Source organism: Thamnophis elegans, chromosome 4 (assembly GCF_009769535.1).
Source record: "Thamnophis elegans isolate rThaEle1 chromosome 4, rThaEle1.pri, whole genome shotgun sequence".
Classification (NCBI taxonomy): domain Eukaryota; kingdom Metazoa; phylum Chordata; class Lepidosauria; order Squamata; family Colubridae; genus Thamnophis; species Thamnophis elegans.
In genome coordinates this window covers 13,464,179-13,479,340 of record NC_045544.1, presented here as the reverse complement: position 1 = coordinate 13,479,340, position 15,162 = coordinate 13,464,179, and the positions used below count along the sequence as shown (strand labels likewise).

Genomic DNA, 15,162 nt, shown 5'->3' with positions numbered 1-15,162 from the left:
TCATACTTGTGTATAAAAGAAACTACCTTGCTTATGTTTCATGGAGAGTTGAACAAAGGCTTACTACAATTAATAATACCCAGAAACAGAGGTATACAATGAATATATTTTCTGGGAATCGCAACCTCAAATACCTCTATCATTCAACAAGACTTCCCTTTGCTCTTCTTCTTGCATATACACAGAAATCTCTTTCTGAGAATCCTCAAAGCATTTAGACCATATTTATTGGCACAAGGATCTGCTGATGACAGAGGTTGATAAATGCTATCACTTATAATGTGAATCATCAGATTTGGATTATAAAAATCCAGTCAAGTAATAATTTGTAGCAAAGAGATAAGAGAAAATACACATGAACAAAAATGTTTATTATCCAAGAATGATGCAGCATCAAGATTCAAAGAATAAAATCATAATACAACAACAACAAATAAATAGATATTTACATATATCACATTTGGCTAATCAGCATATAAAGAGAAATCCAAAGCACTGGACTTAGCAGTTGCCTTGTTCAAAATGTCTGCCACCAAAAATTTTATAAAGAAAAAAAATATAAATATGCCATTATACAAACTTGCAGTTGTGAATTGAATTATGAGCCATAAAAATAGGGTATAATTTAGCCTGATGTTAGGAAGCCTTAAATCACTGATTTCATTGAGGTTCAGCATGCCAAACTTTCCAGAGCTACAATCCCTTGTAGAAAGAGGCTGAATTCCACATATTACAATGTAATCCGAGGATTTTTACATAGAGTCTCAGTACTAAATTAGTTTATTCCGAATATGTTGACGTGTAGCGTAACTTAGGGGATTAGCTTCATGTCTAATTATTGGGGCACAAACCTTGTAGAATTCAGTGGGGCTAAGATATGCATAAGATTTCTCTTTCAATGTATTATAAAGCACAACATTAAAGCATCATGTAGTGATGCTCTTGCTACAGAGTGGGATGCAACTATTATGAAGAATCATAAGAAACTAAAGGAGCAAAATTTGCTCTACTACATATGTAGCTCAAATACCTGTTTTGTATGTTTAATCTCAAAGTGTAAGGGAAATTTATTCCTCATCAAGTAAAAATTCTGACTTCTTTATCACTTCTCTTCCTCATTTCCCTTATATATACACTATCCCTCTTGATCAAGGTCCCAGATATAGACTTATTTAATCTATGTTGATACATAGGAGGGCCTAAACAAATCACAACCACCCGAGTGTTGAGTGTGAATGAAAGTTGTGTTTTTACTGTTTATTTTATGCACATATTGTTTATGTCTCTGTATTGCACCCCCCTTTCCCTATGAATGTAAGCCGCCCTGAGTCCCCTCAGGGAAAAGGGCGGCCTATAAATCCCAAATAAATGAAATGAAAATGAAATTTTCTCAATTTTACTTTTCCGGTGATAGCCAACTAAGAGTTGATTTCATTACAAAATATGCAGCTCAACATGTGACTGGCACGGACTTAAAAGTTGCTTTATAATCACTAAATGAAGCTCAAGGATAACCTCTCATAAAATTTCAAATTTGGATTCCTGGAAACTGAGACTTTAAACACATGCTGTTCCTACTCAATGTGCATGATTCAGCAATCTACTTTTCAGCTAGGAGGAGCTGACTAGTACCTGTCATCCTCCGGAGGTGCATGTTGGATATGAATCCGGGGACTAGTGGGTCTTCTATCTAGTGAGGGGGACCATCTATTTCTGTTTGTTCATTGAATAAAATAGGAAGAAAAAACAGAACATTTAGTGAACAATCTCATTTTTTAAAAAACGCAAAAATACTACAAAGTACCTCAAGAAAAATCAGTGTCTATTTTGTCTAAATCGTGTTCAACCTATAGAACTTTTGTCTAGATTTATATTAACCTGTTACTTTCATTGAAGTTCCAGACACATTTGCAAACTATTCTGAATTTGGTGGGGTGGGGGATTAGCAGTCAACTAGCAATTGTGTTAGCAGTCAACTAGCAAATTCTGTTGTGCAGAATTTAATTTGGTTTCAAATGCAGTTGTAGCTATCTATCTGGGTTCCAATCCCAAGCTTTTGACTCTAAGGAGGTGCACTTTCTGGCATGCTCATAATCTGCTGGTTACAGACCCTAATCTTTTGATCATTTATTTTTCACATTATACTACATTATGCAACGCAACTCTGCATGCTTTGAAAGTAATGTAGAAGAGAGCAAGCACGAGTCCAGCCATTCTTTAAATCAGCAATGTCTTTTTCAGGCTTCCATGCAAGCTTTCCCTAAAGAGGTATTGGACTTGTGCTTGAACTCACATTCCAAAGTACCATTTCTGAATCCTTTTCAAAACATGCCAAGTACTGGTATATAGTACATTTTAAAAATTGATATGCCATTTAGATCATTAAGATGGTTCCACCACAAAACTGCGTTAGACTAAAGCGCGCTCGACGAAACCGCGTAGCTGACGTCATCACAGGGCGACAACAGCGCGGAGACAGAAGCACACTGTAAATGCTAAACCTAAAATTAACCCCTAAACCTAAACCCCCTAAACCTAATCCTAACCCTAACCCTAAACCTAACCCTTAAGCTAACCCTAAACCTAATCCTAACCCTTAACCTAACCCTAAACCTAACCCTAACCATTAACCTAACCCTAAACCTAACCCTAAAGCTAACCCTTACCTTAAGTTGAATCAGCTTGCTTTCAAAGCGCTATTTAAAGTGCCCTTCTTTCTCCATGCTCACTGTTGTCGCCCTGTTGATGATGTCAGCGACGCGGTTTAATTGGGCGCGCTTTAGTCGAGCGCGGTTTTGTCGTGCCACGCATTAAGATGACTAATGGACCAAACATCTGCATTTCAAATGTCTGTGTATTTTACAATAAAATATTCATTCTTGTAAAAATTTAAATTAATAGTTTAAAACAGAAAGGATATGTTACTACTGACATTCCTCTATTTTGGGTAATCATAAGCTTTTCGCTTGTTTACTTGATCAAATAAGTCTGGTGCTGCAGTTGTGCAAAATTATTCTATATTCTAAAACTACTGGACTATCTGTTCTATTTGCAATATAAAATTTCAGCAAACCGTAAACATCGTTTGCTATCCTTTTTTTTTTTTTTGAGGTACTTTCGAGTTTTGACCAAAAAGTGTTATGAAAAAAAAGCAGATTATATCAGGGGAGTTAGCATTCTAGCATATTAGTAAAATTTTCAAGATAACTTTAAAGGGCTGTTAATAAGCGTCAGGTTTTCCTGTAAGCCAAATGTTAAAGCTGTATATAGGCACCAGTGCACCCAAAGCCCTTAATATGCTGATATTTTGTGTAATAAAATAATAAAAATAAAAAAACAATCATTTGCAAGCATGCATTATACTGTGCAAAAATGTGATCTCACACAAAATGTTTCACTGCTATGGAATTTACCATACACAATTAATACATAGGACGCCATGCATTTAGACATAGTTTTACAGATTGACATATAATTCTTACTTTACTCAAAAAGTGAACTCTACTCATGCGGAGGAAGCCTAAAAGGCCATTAACTTGGTTTAAACAATGGTTCAAATTGCCCCATTAAAAATAAAATTACTCCATTAAAAATCAAATTGCCCCCCCTGTGGGGCGTGGGCCCCATGTTGGGAACCACGGGTCTAGGCTCTTTTTTATATGGATGTTAATTGTTCTGTTCGTTTTGTGCATTTTGTAAGCTGTCTTCCGGAGTGGGCAGCCGCAGTAAATTATATTAATGAAGTACTAAAATTGTAAGTGGGCCTTAACAGAAGAAACAGAATTGAAATAAAATTGGGAGTTCTCTGCTTTAGAATTGTAACTTCTCTCTAGTTGTGGTCTCCTAAGGTATTCTGAAACTATAGCACTGTACTCTAAAACGTGATATATATCATCAATACTGCTTGAAGATATGATGCTGTCAGCCCTGAAGCCATTTTGGGAACATCTTCAGGGCTGCCCCAGCGAGGCCATCTGGAGCTGTGGGAATGTAAGGGAGGGAGGTAGAGATAGCTGGGGGGGGGATGTGTAGCCAAAATAATATTCTTTCTCGTGGGAGCCAAGGACACTCCACTAGGTATATGGAAGGGCATGGACCAAAGCCAGTCAGAGTTGGGACTATTGGACCATATTATGAAGATATGACCTGGAGAGCAAGAACTTTGCACTTCGATTTGTGTGGGGAAAACCCTGGGTCCTTCAGAGTTGGGTTTTCACCAGTTGAACCAATATTACATCCCAAATAAAATTATTCTTTGAAGAAACTCTAGGCCTCAGAGTTTTGATTGCTTTGGGGTTATTACTTGGAGCCCTGACAGATGCCTAACTTGCTTCAATATGAGTGGAACCATATCTCCTACATTTGAAAGCTCCCTTGCTCACACAACTGAGTGGAACTTTCAATTTCTGAACCTAGATTCACCCTTAATAGCACTAAGAATATGTACAAAATATTTCTGGAAACACTTTTCTCCATTTTTCCCATATTATCTTTCATTGTGAGAATGTGTTTATTTACGGCTGCCGTCTAAACAGGCCAAGGCCATAAATATGGCAATAGATAAGGCCTTTAACAAGGCTCCTTACCAGTACCAACATTTTATACACATTTATAAGAATGCAACTTTACTAAATATGGTTTCTGAATCCTAAAACCAAGACAAGTTTATAAATTGAATGAAATTATATATGCTGTTGTGCAATCATGCTAAAAGAAATGGCTTAATACCCTTCAGTCATAATATTAGCTGATTCCAATTTCCAGATGTCAGGCCAAAAGGCCAAACACAGTTGAAGATCAGTGCTGCTGCTCCCCAAATAAATTATGTGAAATAAATTGCTACTGTCAGCCCATGCAATCCTGCACGATAGGCAAGTAGATCTTTTAAATTATATAAAACACTTCCTGAAATAAACGTTTCCTTAATGTTTTCCCCATGTTCATAACTCCTGGCCTTGTATGGGATATTTAAGGCTCTATGGCAGTAATGGCGAATCTTTTTGGCTTGTGTGCCAAAAGCGGAGGGAACGCAGGGGGGGTCGTGCGTGGGCATGCTACACATGTGCATGCTTCCCCCCTCTGCACGCATGTGCACGCGACCAGCAGTCCCCCCACACTTTTGGTTCTTTTTTTTCATCACCACCACCCAGGCTCCAGAGGCTTTCTAGGAGTTTGGGGAGGACAAAAACATCCCCCCGCCCCCGATGCTTCAGGAGCTTTCCTGAAGTTTCCGGAGCACGAAAAACTGGCCGGGAATGGACTTCCAGTTTGCTTGTAGGGCCGTTTTTTGCCCTCCGGAGTCTTCAGGAGGCTCCTTCAGGAGGCCAACCAGGCATTACATCAACTGCATACTAGAGTTCTCAGTCAACACAACAACCATATTTCCACAAGGCTAAAAGTCTACAAAATTATGGTTATCCCTTCCCTCCTCTTTGGTCTCGAATTCTGTACTGATGACACATCAAAAAACTGGAGAAATTTCACTTGCACCATCTCCACTCCATCCTTGGCATTTGTTGGAAAGACTATGTTCAACCTTGATGTGAAGTCTATCAGCACTCAGTGCCTGATTATCAAAACAAGAGGTTGTAGGTGGAATACATAATCAGAATGGATAACCACTGTATGTCACACTGGTTGGTTTACAGTATATTGGAGTCTAGCTCCTGGCCCTCTAAGAGAGGCATATCCCTGAAGAATTTATTCCCATTTGGATAAAGTTCCTTATTTAAAGCACTGGGCAGAAAATGGAAAGATGCTTGCAAAAGTATGTCTCATTTCTATAAAATCACACTTCAGCAGTACAACTATTCAAGGAACCTATTAACAGATATTTAAAAATAACTCTATATATGAATTTTAGCTACTACATATAACATAACACGTTAGAACAAAACTACATACAAATACCTGAATTATGACACTTTCCTCTCTGTTTCGATTTTTAAAGTGAAATAGTTTTATTTATCAGTTATTTGGAATTACTAAGGATAATGTGATCGGAGTCTAACAAGTATGTTGGCTAAAGTTTCCCGGACAAAAATGTAAAGATTTAAAAAATAAAAAAAAACCACTTCGAGTTGATTGTGGAAAAGATAAGGACAGTTCCCATCATTCCAATGAAAATGTCAGGATAGGACATGGATTTGAATCCAAGATGCTATATGCTGAGCTATCAGCCTTAATTGTTAGAGACAATACATTATGGGAAATTTCTGCAGCCATCTTTTATTTATAATAAAAATATGTTTCTAAACATATTGATATTGAAAGCATTGCAAACATCTGCTGTGACTGCAAGCTATATTCTGCAGAAATGCTGGTTTATTTTTATCTTATTTAAAAACTAAAAAAAAAATATAAATATCAGGATACACAGGAGAAATTGTCTTATATCTTTCAGGGGATGAATCAGGATTTGACTAGTTAGACTGCAATTTTTATATCAAAGTTATTTTGAAGTGGACAAACGACCTAGAATAGATTGGATTACCCATAGAGGTGATTATTCATTTTGAATAAGTACTACTGTCTTTTCTGTATTGGCTTCATAGTTTTTTTATATGGTCAGATTAATAAAATAAAAGTTCTTGTTGTTGTACAACTTATATTTCCTTTCCACGTTCTCTATTTGACTAGAGCTTATAAATTAGATGCAAGAACATCTCAGGGATTCTATGATGTCACAGACATATTCAAAACTGTTGTGGCCCAGCAGGTGCCATTGGAGCTGCCACCAGACTCCGACAGTGAGGGGCCCTATGAGTCGGCTCTGGAGGATGTGGAGGACCCTGGACAGGGTTCCAACTCCGAGCAGGGCACAGAGAGGCTGGTTGGCCACCAGGAGGCGCCTGAGCCTTGGACCAGTAGGGAGGAGACAAGGGAGAGTGATCTGGATGTCAGCAGTGGGGAGGAGCCAAGGGAGTTGTTCCTAGATGCCCGGCACCGGAGAGCTAATAGGCGTGAGGAACAATTACGCAATTACAGGAGGTAATTGCACTCAGCTGGTGGTCATTAAGCTCCTCTCCAGACTATAAAAGGACTGCTTGTGCGCATGCCCCTTTTGCAGAAGTCAACGCAGGAACTAATGTTGGAGAACATTATTGTGAGCTTGGCAGGCTGGATTGCTGCCAAGCCTTATCTGTGCTGGATTGCTGCCCAAGCTTGTCTGTGACGATTTGCTGCCAAGGACCTGTCTGTCTGTTAATTAAATGCCGTAACTTAACTTTGGCTCAGAATGTGTGTTGGTGTGGGACAAGGGGGGTCAGAACACAAAACTATAGTGAAAAATAATGAAAACAATATAGATATTTTAAAAGAGCAGTGTGAACATTCTTTCATTGACTTTGATTCCATGCAAAGGTCTATAGCCTTCCGCTGAATAAAACTAATAAACGTTATTTCATGTGATTTGTGAATACATTACACTTACGTTTATATGCGTGCAAAACAACTAACTTCTTTTTTGTAGTGCAGTACCCCTAATTTGTCAAATCATATAATCTAGATCAGCAGTTCTTAAACTAGAGGTAATTTGTGTATTTTGGAGCACAATGGAATAATTTATAATTGCTTGTTTGTAAATTGAGGATTCATTTTAGGTTGCCATTGCAGAGATGCTTGTGTAATATAACAGAGCCTGTTTCTCTGTGTGTGGAGATAATGACATTATTTGAGACAGGCAAAAGGGATAATTGAGTCAAACAGTTTAATAACCACTGATCTAGAAATGTAGGGCAAAAAGATACACCCTATGCAGAACAAGATGAATAGGAATTCTCATTTCCTATTTTTGAGAGATACTTCTGTGATCTGGTTTCTTCACAATAAGATATGTAAAAAATTAAAACATGAACTTCAGAGTTGTCTAGTCTTGAAATTAATAACTACATCTTTCAGAAAAGAGAGAAATGTGAAAAAGTTTATGTCATCAGGTTTTCTATAAAATATTAATCCAAGGACAGGACGAATGCATTGAGCTCACTGCTCATGCCCTTATCTTATTAGCTTTTGGCAAGCATCATTTAAGTGTTCTATAACTGCTGAAATAAAATTAAAAAAATAAATAAATAAAATAAAATAAACTATAATTTAATTAAAATAAGAATTATTTATTATAACACCTTGTTTATTAAATTTAAGAAAAGAAATATATATATTTGTTACATTTTTATATTACTATTTTATCATTAAATCCAGCTTTTCTAAGTGCTTGCCAAAATATGTGATATATATGAAATAAAGTTTCTCTTATTTTTTACGTTCGAACATTTTTTACATTTAGTATATCAACACTAAAAATGGGAAGCAGCGTAACAAAAAATTAGCAAACGAAAGCGTAGCTTTAGTTGCCAATAAGTGTCCTTCCTCTGGTTCCAGTACAAACTAGAATTTTGTTGACAAACAGTCAACAAAATATTGGATCCCCACTCCCATTTTCTAAGTATATTTTCAGCCTGATTCGAATTTTTACTAGACAATTTGCTGAATAGCAATATCTATAACCATTGAATTAAATAAATTAAATATTAACAATATTTTTGAATGTTATCAGTCAAGGGAAAACAAATCTCTGACATTTTGCATATATGCAAAGTTATTGTTACCCAAACCTCCATGGACCAGTTCCCACTCCACCAGATGGACAAATAACAAAAGCAGAAGTGTTCAGTTGAACTATCTCAATTGTGAATGAATTGTTGTTATAGGCATACGGAGGACTTTTGCAAAGAACAACGATGACACATATTCAAACCAAGCCAAACCAAACCAGAATGTGAATGAAAAGAATTGTGCCCAAGAGTTTAGGATGCTGGACGCTGTTATAATCATGTCAAAACATGTTAGAAGCATGATATCTATGACGGTTGATTCAACAGATATTCACGTATATAGAGACAGGCATGTGTTGTATCAGTGAAGCAAATATAAAGCTGATATGGAAAAAGCAACAAAGATAATAATGATCACCAGCACAAATGACACAATGTTGAGAAGTCTTTCTTTATACCTTTCTTGTTCTGGTGAATGCAAACTAGTATCAGGCTTCAAGCAGTTAGTACTAGCACTTCTAGCCCTGTCAAGCGAGGGCTGCAGTTCACTAATGCATCCAATGGAAGAGAAAGAGAAGAAAAAACAAAAAGAAAACAAAGAAAGGAATAGCATGTTAGATATTAAATCAAAGTAATGTTCTTTCTACACAAGATGTTAAGTCACAATAAAGTCATGGAGCTACAATGGAACAGGTTGGATGAAAACATGGCAAGAAGATTGTCCAAAAATATATACAACTAAATTTGGTTGCATAAAATGGTATCATACACTGCAGTCTTATCCTATGAAGTCAGTCTGTTGGCTTTCATAAGCAAGAGTACAGCTCAGCAGTGGATAATGAATACCAATATAAAACTGGAAAGAAAATATGAAAATAAATATATCTGTATCATTAATTTTTTTGGGGAAGGAAAACAGAAGACAAAATGATGGGAATCCATTGGCTTGAAACAAAAGGATACTCTACCATGAAAACAATTATTCTAAATAAATTAATACAGGGAAAGGTGCTTTGTCTGAAACCTTACCTAACCAACAGTCCTCCTGTAAATCTCGATACACGTGAGTTAAGGCAATTAGGGTGAAGTGAATTATCCTGACTAAGCACTGATTTGGCCTTAATATATGCAGGCAGGGTTGAGCTTCACAATTCAAAATAATTCATGAAAAAGAAAAAAAAAGTAAGTTTCACAATGAATGCAAATCACACAGGAAGAAAGAAAAGAAAAGAAAATATATACAAAATTAAAATATCCAAAACACCAGTGTGGTATAAAAGTATCAGAGATTCAGGAGAAAAAAAACGGGTGTGATGATAAATAGTTCTAGGAATCTCCTAAGAAAGTAGCCCATTCTATTCAATAGGAGATAGAGCTGTATAAGTAAGAATGTGTTTATAGATTCCAGGTGCAAACTCATTCAGCTGTGTAATGAATACTTTACACTGGCAAATAACTTAAATGGAGTTAAAGTTGGATCAAATTACTTTGCTACGCAGCAAGCTCTATTGTTATCTAGCAAGCTAAGACAAACATGTTATAAATTATTCATGATGATATCATAGACACATTCAAGTAGTTTTATTGACATTATGGATGTGGTTTGTTATAACTTCTTCTGTTTTTTTTTAAATTTCTGTCTGTAGTACAAGTTATCCCTGACTTAAATTGGGTCACGAAGTGATGCCTGGCATAAAATGACGAGTTTATGACCTTTTTTCCAGCAGTTATTAAGCAAGCCAGCTTCCCCCATTGACTTTGCTTGTTGGAAGCTATCTGGGAAGGTTGCAAATGGCAATTGCATGACCCAGGACTTTGTAACTGTCATAAATATATTGCCAAGAATCTGAATTGCAAACATATAACTGCAGGGATACTGTGAGAGTCCTTGTGAGGAGTGGTCAAAAGCCACATTGTTTTTTAGTTATGTAGTAATTTTGAATGTTCACTGAACCAATGGCATTAAGTTGAGGACTGCCTGTATAGAAGCCTGCTTTTTCATGATAATCTCCCATCCAAGATTTTATGAGGATTAATCCTCCTTAGTTTCTATAGATCAGCCAAACAAGCTGGATACTGCAACCTATAAGGCATTTCAAAGAAGGTGTGGATTCGTGGTGATATGTTGAGATAGAGAGGCTGATTGACAAGTTCATTAAAAAAGAAATCATCTTTTTTCTCTGGAATTCTGTGTGTGAACTTTCATGTGACAGCAACAGATTTCTTACCTGTAAAGATTCCAGTAAGTGCCATTCTCAAATAAAGGCATCTTGGGAGGTAGTGATTTATAGTGCCTAACAGAATTTCTTGAATATGACAGAAAAGAAGGGGGAAAGAGCCATGCAAGAAACAAAAATATATAAGCAGATATGAAAACAGAAAACTAGACAAAATAGTAAATTATGATGCAGCAAAACATTCATGTAAGCCATTTGCTGTCGGTTGGCAAGTATTATAATTATATCTACCTGGCCCACTGCAAAAGGAATGTTATGGTTCCAACTATCATGGAAGTACATCTGGTGGGACCTACAAAAAAGGGCCTTCTCTGTGGTGGCTTCCTCCTTTGGCAACATCATCATCCTCCCAGAGATAAGATTGACCCCTATCGTGTTGCTTTTCCGCAAGGCCTTGAAGACATGTTTTTGTCAGCAGGCTTGGGAAACCTATTCAGAGCCAATCAAGTGATTTATCTGATGCTATTGTTACCACCATGGGGCGGCGTGCCGGTTAATTGTACATTTGTAACTGGATTTTTAATGCTATATACTAGCCTAGAATTGCTGTATGTGAATTGGACAGCTACGTAAATTTGTTTAATAAATAAATAAATAAAATTTAGCAATACTTGCCAATGTAATTAATAAAGTTTGACCTCTATCTGCTTAAGTTGTACTGCATCAAAGAAAAGACAAGAAATAGGAACTCACATTGAATTGTTCAGGAGAGCTTTATTCTTCAATTGCCCATATTTTAGTTCTCAAGTTTATTTTGTATATATGTATGCATATATGTATGCATGCATGTATCAGTGGTGGGCTGCTAATTTTCTAACTACCGGTTCAGGCACGCTCCCACGTGTGCTCACACGTGACAGTTGTACACATGCGCAGAAGTGGGTGGGTGGGCAGAGCCTCCCACCACCACTACTACTGGTTCACCCAATCTGGGCCGAACTGGCAGCAACCCACCTCTGGTATGTATGTATGTATGTATGTATGTATCAGTGGTGGGATTCAGCCAGTTTGCACTACTTCGGGAGAACTGGTTGTTAACTTTCTGAGCAGTTTGGTGACCTGGTTATTGGAAGAAGCATTAGGGCAGAGAACCGGTTGTTAAATTATTTGAATCCCACCACTGGTATGTATGTATGTATGTATGTATGTACGTACGTACGTACGTACGTACATTAATAAAATAAAATAAAATTGTGAGGATGGCTTGCATCAGATAGAGTGAAGTACCTAGGAGTCTGATTTTTAATTTCAGAAAAGGACACCAATCTTTTACAAAATAATAACAATCTATTCATCTATCCCTTCTATTACTACTATATAATCATTACATTAATTTATCTATAATACTCTGCTTCTCACATCTCTTTTTTTTTAAGATGGACTACCAGGATTTCTTTCCACTTAGGGCTTATCCTGCAGTATCTGGGGGGAAAGGCATTTACTGCTATTCCTTATTATATATTACTGCCTTCCTGCAAATATCACCAAGGCAGATATTTATTAATGAATTTACAGTTATGGATCAAAAAGAAGAAAGCAATATTAAAATGCAAGATCTCCAAAATAAAAGCCAGTTTATGGCAAATGCTAAGTAGGCTCTTGCAATGGTGAAATGTTGCATGGTTACTGACCATCATTTTGATCCCTTTAGTATCTTAATCATTTAATGAGAAATGCACAATTGCCTTTTTGGATAACTTGAGATTAGGGGAGAGAGTAGCTTCATCTGCCAAGAGTGATGGAAAGGGCATTTGAAATTACACATAAGATTGTTTAAATTTCAGCGTGCATACGGACTTTGGACAAGAGATGCTACAATCTCCCAGTGGAGAACCTCAAAGGTAGAGATTTTAAGGGTCCATGTGTGAGGTATAAACTTAAAACATTTAAGGATGGTGAAAGGTGGATACATCAGTCCATTGTAACAGAAGGATGAGGTGTTAAGTATATTCCTTTGAACTGTACATGAGGTTGAAACCCCCTTCCTATGTCTATGAAGGGGAGCAGTGATGGGATTCCGCCAGTTTGCACCGCTTCGTGAGACCGATGGTTAACTTTCTGAGCAATTTGGCGAACTGGTTGTTGGAAGAAATCATTAGGGCAGAGAACCGGTTGTTAAATTATTTGAATCCCACCACTGTAAAGGAGTGCTTATGCCCATAAAGTTTTGCAATGAATTAAGATAATTTAATATGACATCCAAAATGATCAGTATGTATAAAACAGAAAACTTAAAATAAAGTTAAAAAACTAAACAAATAATTATAAAGAATGCAACATAGAATAATAACCCTGCCATACATTTGAAGGCCTGTTTTCTGCTTGTAGTTACAGTGCTTGCAACTGATCACATTGCTAGATACGAAACTTGTCCTAACAGAAGCTACTTGATCTAGATATGACAGGCTATATAAACATAGGAAACAGCTGCTCAGATCCATAGATTTAGATATATTAAACTCATTCATTATATTGACTGATGCATCAGTATAATAATTTTTTTTAAAAAAAATAACTAAAGAATTAGACAGCCTTTCATCTGCAGTAAGTCTAACAGGAATGCTAGTTTCTGGGGAAACAGAATGATTTGTAAAATGAAAAGAAACTATTTATACCAGAACTATTTATAAGCAAGCTTAGTTACCAAATGCCTGTATTTACCTGGATGTATGTAGGCACTCTGCACTTCTTCCTCGTTTTGCCCTGGGCAGCATAAGAAGCTCACTGCACAGACAGGATTGGACGATGAATGAAACAGTTACATAAATATGAAGCATTAAATAGCATGAATTATGCCATGATATGTAAATGAGAACAGAAAATAAACTAGAAATTCTGAACTGAGATAGTCTTTTTGATAAGCTTTAAAGAAGAATTTATTAGACTACTCATTTTACATGTCAGCAAAAAGTATTGTTTCATCCATTAGGTGTTGTTTGTTTGTTTTTTACAAATAAAGACTTAGTTCAATTAAACCTAATTGGTTTCAACACATTTCTAAGCGGTCTAAATTTACACGCTACGGAGCCTTAACATCCAAAACGGGTTTTGAGAGTTTTGTTTCTCAAGTCACATTTGGCAGGAATTTCTGCAATTTCACATTGTAAACAAGTGTAATGAAAGTAAAAGGTTCATTAAAATAAGCACAAAATGCTTCTTTTTCTTAATAAAAAAAGAGTTAAGAAATGTAGCATGAAAGTGTATCTCTGCTACTAGCAAAGAATTAGGGGAGCTCAAAAATTGCTAGCTATTTAATGCCTTATTAACACACTTAATGTTGTGTTTTCAAGATTGTTTTCATCTGTTCTTGGTAGCAAATGCCTACATGTAAAATTTGAGCCCTTTTAAAAAGGAAGAAGAAAAAGGCGCCGCACATTAATTTTGGACTGGTCCAAACTAGTGTTTCTTCATTAGAAACAGCTGTAAGTTAGAGGAAACCATGAATCAGAACCAAAGAGAATAGTTCTTGGATGTACCATGCCTGCTAATAAGATCTTTAAAAAAAACCTGGATAAATAAAAATGAATCCCCCGTAAAATAATTATTTTGTCAAGTAAAATTTATGTTTACAAAGCTATGATATTATAAAAATCTATTGAAGACCATGTTAATCAGGCAGATAAATTTAAACGATTTTGAAGTAGCAAAACTCTGATCAATGTGCCACCATACTATTATATACTTAGAGAATTTATCGCAACATAAATTGAATAATGAGATTGACAAAAAAGTGCTAACATATAATTCACTGCCAGCTGACATTCTATCCAATAGCATTATAATAATCTTAGTAGTAAAACTATGAAATTTAATATTTTACTTGTAAACCAAAGTAGTGCAAAGAATAAAGAATAGTGCTGTTCCATAAATTCCACACCGAAAATTATACATAAATGTTACTCTTCCAATCTTGTCCCCAGGTAACCATTAAAGGAGGAGATATGATGTGTCCTTGATATAATAGTTGTCAGATTTGCAAATGTACCACCACATACCACATTTAGTCCTCAAATTCTAATAAAAAATTACTGATGTACACATACAAGCCATAAAGCTGAGATTGCTATGGAGAGGCATTCCCTTATTTTTTCATCTGTCCTCCCCCAGTTTATCAAAATGACTGCTGATTATCCAGAAAATGCAGTTTTTGTAAAATCCATCAGCCATCTTCCTGCTAATGTACAATCAGAGCATCAGATCTGTTCAGAGAGCTCTTAACACATTTCTTACAAAGCACTGTTCAGTTCAGGGTTAGGTTTAGGGTGCAAGCTGTTCCATTAGTTAATTGTTCTCTCTGTCAGGAAATTTCTCCTCAATTGCAAATTGGACCTCTCATTAATGAGTTTCCACTTGTTGCTTCTTGTCCAACCCTC

The 15,162-nt window shown here is 36.3% G+C and overlaps 1 protein-coding gene across 1 annotated transcript in view; it reads right to left on the bottom strand.

The window, feature by feature from the left end:
* RIMS1 (regulating synaptic membrane exocytosis 1) overlaps positions 1 to 15,162 on the bottom strand; it is a 331,198-nt gene that overhangs the window by 74,256 nt on the left and 241,780 nt on the right. Inside the window, 3 exon segments of the mRNA XM_032216767.1 lie at positions 1,633 to 1,713; positions 9,011 to 9,100; positions 13,451 to 13,513. Coding sequence (XP_032072658.1) covers positions 1,633 to 1,713; positions 9,011 to 9,100; positions 13,451 to 13,513 — 234 coding nt within the window.